Source organism: Condylura cristata, unplaced genomic scaffold, assembly GCF_000260355.1.
Source record: "Condylura cristata isolate star-nosed mole 26May11 unplaced genomic scaffold, ConCri1.0 scaffold00041, whole genome shotgun sequence".
Lineage (NCBI taxonomy): Eukaryota > Metazoa > Chordata > Mammalia > Eulipotyphla > Talpidae > Condylura > Condylura cristata.
The window spans coordinates 5,777,501-5,780,125 of record NW_004567142.1 but is presented as its reverse complement, the minus strand read 5'-3'; the positions used below and the strand labels follow the sequence as shown (position 1 = coordinate 5,780,125).

Genomic DNA, 2,625 nt, shown 5'->3' with positions numbered 1-2,625 from the left:
CACGCCGGCGCCTACGCCTGTCTCGCCGCGAACCCGCGCACAGGCCGCCGCCGCCGCTCACTGCTCAACCTCACCGTGGCAGGTGAGCGCGGAGGGGCGGGACCCCTGCCGGGCGGGGCCAATGAGGAACGCCCCCGGGGCGGGGCCAGTGAGGGACGCTTCCGGGAAAGGCGGGGCCACCTGGGGATGGAGCCAGCAAGGGTAGGGGACGCCCCGCAAGGGGCGGGGCCACCTGGGGCGGGTTTGGGAGACTCCAAAGGGGCGGAGGCGCCACGGGGCGGGGCCAGCGACGGACCGGGAGGCGGAGCCACATCAAAGGGGCGGGGTCAGGCGAAGGCGGGATGGCATGAAACGCGGAGGGGGGCGGGGCTCGAGGAGAATGGGGAGAGACTAACCCCCTGGTCTCTCCCTCTACAGATCTGCCCCCCGGTTCCCCACAGTGCTCAGTGGAGGGAGGTCCCGGGGACCGCAGCCTCCGCTTCCGCTGTTCGTGGCCGGGTGGGGTCCCCGCCGCCTCCCTGCAGTTCCAGGGTCTCCCCAAAGGCATCCGCGCGGGGCCGGTGCCGTCCGTGCTCCTGGCAGCTGTCCCCATCCACCCCCGGCTCAGCGGCACCCAGGTCACCTGCCTTGCCCGCCACTTGGTGACCACCCGCAGCTGCACCGTCACCCCCGGTGAGAGCAATGGACTTTTTTGCAGTGGAGGGGTTTCTTAGCTCTTCTAGATAGGACCCGAAAAAGGGGATCTCCTAATCCTAGGAAAGGGGATGCCTTTTACTTTAACTATACGGAAGAATGAATGAATCAAGCGGAGGCAGGGAGATAAACTCTTGCCAAGAAGAGGGCTGACATCGCCCCACTTGTGCAGAAAAGCTAGTGGTTGAGAATAACATTTCCCAGTCCAGGACCTCACCGGTACTGTCTACTCAAGTCCTTGTTTAGGGAAACTGAGTGAGTGAGAGAGGGCAAGTTCTATCTGGCTGGGCTTCAACGCTATTCAACCCACAAAGGGGAGGGTTCTTTCCTGACTCCTGGGTAAGGAACTGATTTTCTTCCCTGGGTCTCTTCCACCTACAGAAGCCCCCCGGGAGGTGCTGCTGCTTCCGGTGGTGGAGGAGACAAGGTCAGGGGAGGCCCAGGTGGTCCTGGAGGCCTCTGGCTGTCCCCCCCCTTCCAGAGCATCCTGGGCACGGGAAAGGCGCCCCCTGGCCCCAGGAGGTGGGAGTCGCCTGCAGCTCAGCCCAGATGGACGGCGGCTCCTTATTGGCAACTTCTCTCTGGACTGGGACCTTGGAAATTACTCCGTGTTGTGCAGTGGGGCACTGGGTGCTGGTGGAGACCATATCACCCTCATTGGTGAGCCCCATCCTCCCCAAGATCCAGGAGCCCAGGCTCTCCAATGGTCTACCCCTAAATCAGCAGTTTGGAACCCCAGTCCCCCTCCTGCCTCAGACCCAGAAGTTCAGGCCCCCAAACTCCTCCCACAGTCCAGCAGTCCAGGTCCTAGGCACTTTCTCCCAAGGGCCCAGAAGTCCCCTAAGACTTAGTAAGCCAGGCCCACAGTCCCTTTCCTCTCCCCATTAGACCCACGAGTCTACCTCCCTTCCTGAACCCCCAGGACCCTCCATCTCCTCATGGAGGCTGCAGAGAGCCCGGGATGCAGCGGTGCTGACCTGGGATGTGGAGCGTGGAGCCCTAATCAGCGGTTTTGAGATCCAGGCTCGGCGACAGGGCGCAGACCTGAGCAGAACCAGTCCTGATAAGGACTGGGTCTCTCTGCTCATCCTGGGGCCTCAGGAACGATCAGCTGTGGTGCCCCTTCCTCTTCAGAACCCAGGGAGCTGGGCCTTGCGGATCGTACCCACCTTGGGGAGACGGCCAGGGACCCCATCCCAAAGTCGCATCTACCAGGCTGGTGAGTTGAGGTGGTGGGCGCCTGTGCTGGGCTGCCTCCTTCCATCTGTTTTGTTGGGTCTGCCTTCCCCTGCCTCAGTTTCCTGGGGACAGCAGGACAAAACACCATGGAATGTCTCCTGACAGTGATCTTGTCCCCTGTTCTTGCTTGAGTGTCAACACTCAGACAAGCCCTCATCTCTGAACTCCAGGCTTGAATAGCCACCTGCTGACCTGGCATCTTCCCTCTGAATGTCCAATCTGGATCTCATACTTCACACATCCAAAAGGGACTGATTGATGTCTCCCCAACTGCACCCCCACTGACTCTCCATTCTCCCCCAACCTGGCAAGTGGCTCCACCCACATGTCAAGTCGCCGCCACACCGGAGACAGTGGCAGGTCCTCATCCATTTCCTTTCCCCAGTGCTTTCTGGGTCCAGCCGCTGCTTCCCCTCTCCTCTCCACACTTGGTCACCCACCATCCTCTCTTGCCTGGACGCAAGAGCCATTTATCTGATCTTTTCTGTTCCCTCCGCCCTCCTCGAATCTATCTTCCAGGTGAAGCCAAAGTCGGGAGTATGGGTTCATGTCACTGCTGCCTCCTTAAAGCCTGCCCATGAATTCCCATGAGGCCGTCGCTCGGCGCCTGTGGGCCTTCACACTGTCCCTCCCCCATCCCATGCCCTTCACTCGCAGCGGCGTCCTTGGTCACGGGCTGTCTCCTACCTCTGC

At 61.3% G+C, this 2,625-nt stretch overlaps 1 protein-coding gene across 1 annotated transcript in view; it reads left to right on the top strand.

Moving 5' to 3' along the window:
- VSIG10L (V-set and immunoglobulin domain containing 10 like) overlaps nucleotides 1-2,625 on the top strand; it is a 6,068-nt gene that overhangs the window by 1,973 nt on the left and 1,470 nt on the right. The window contains 4 exon segments of the mRNA XM_004694046.1: nucleotides 2-82; nucleotides 418-672; nucleotides 1,075-1,353; nucleotides 1,616-1,912. Coding sequence (XP_004694103.1) covers nucleotides 2-82; nucleotides 418-672; nucleotides 1,075-1,353; nucleotides 1,616-1,912 — 912 coding nt within the window.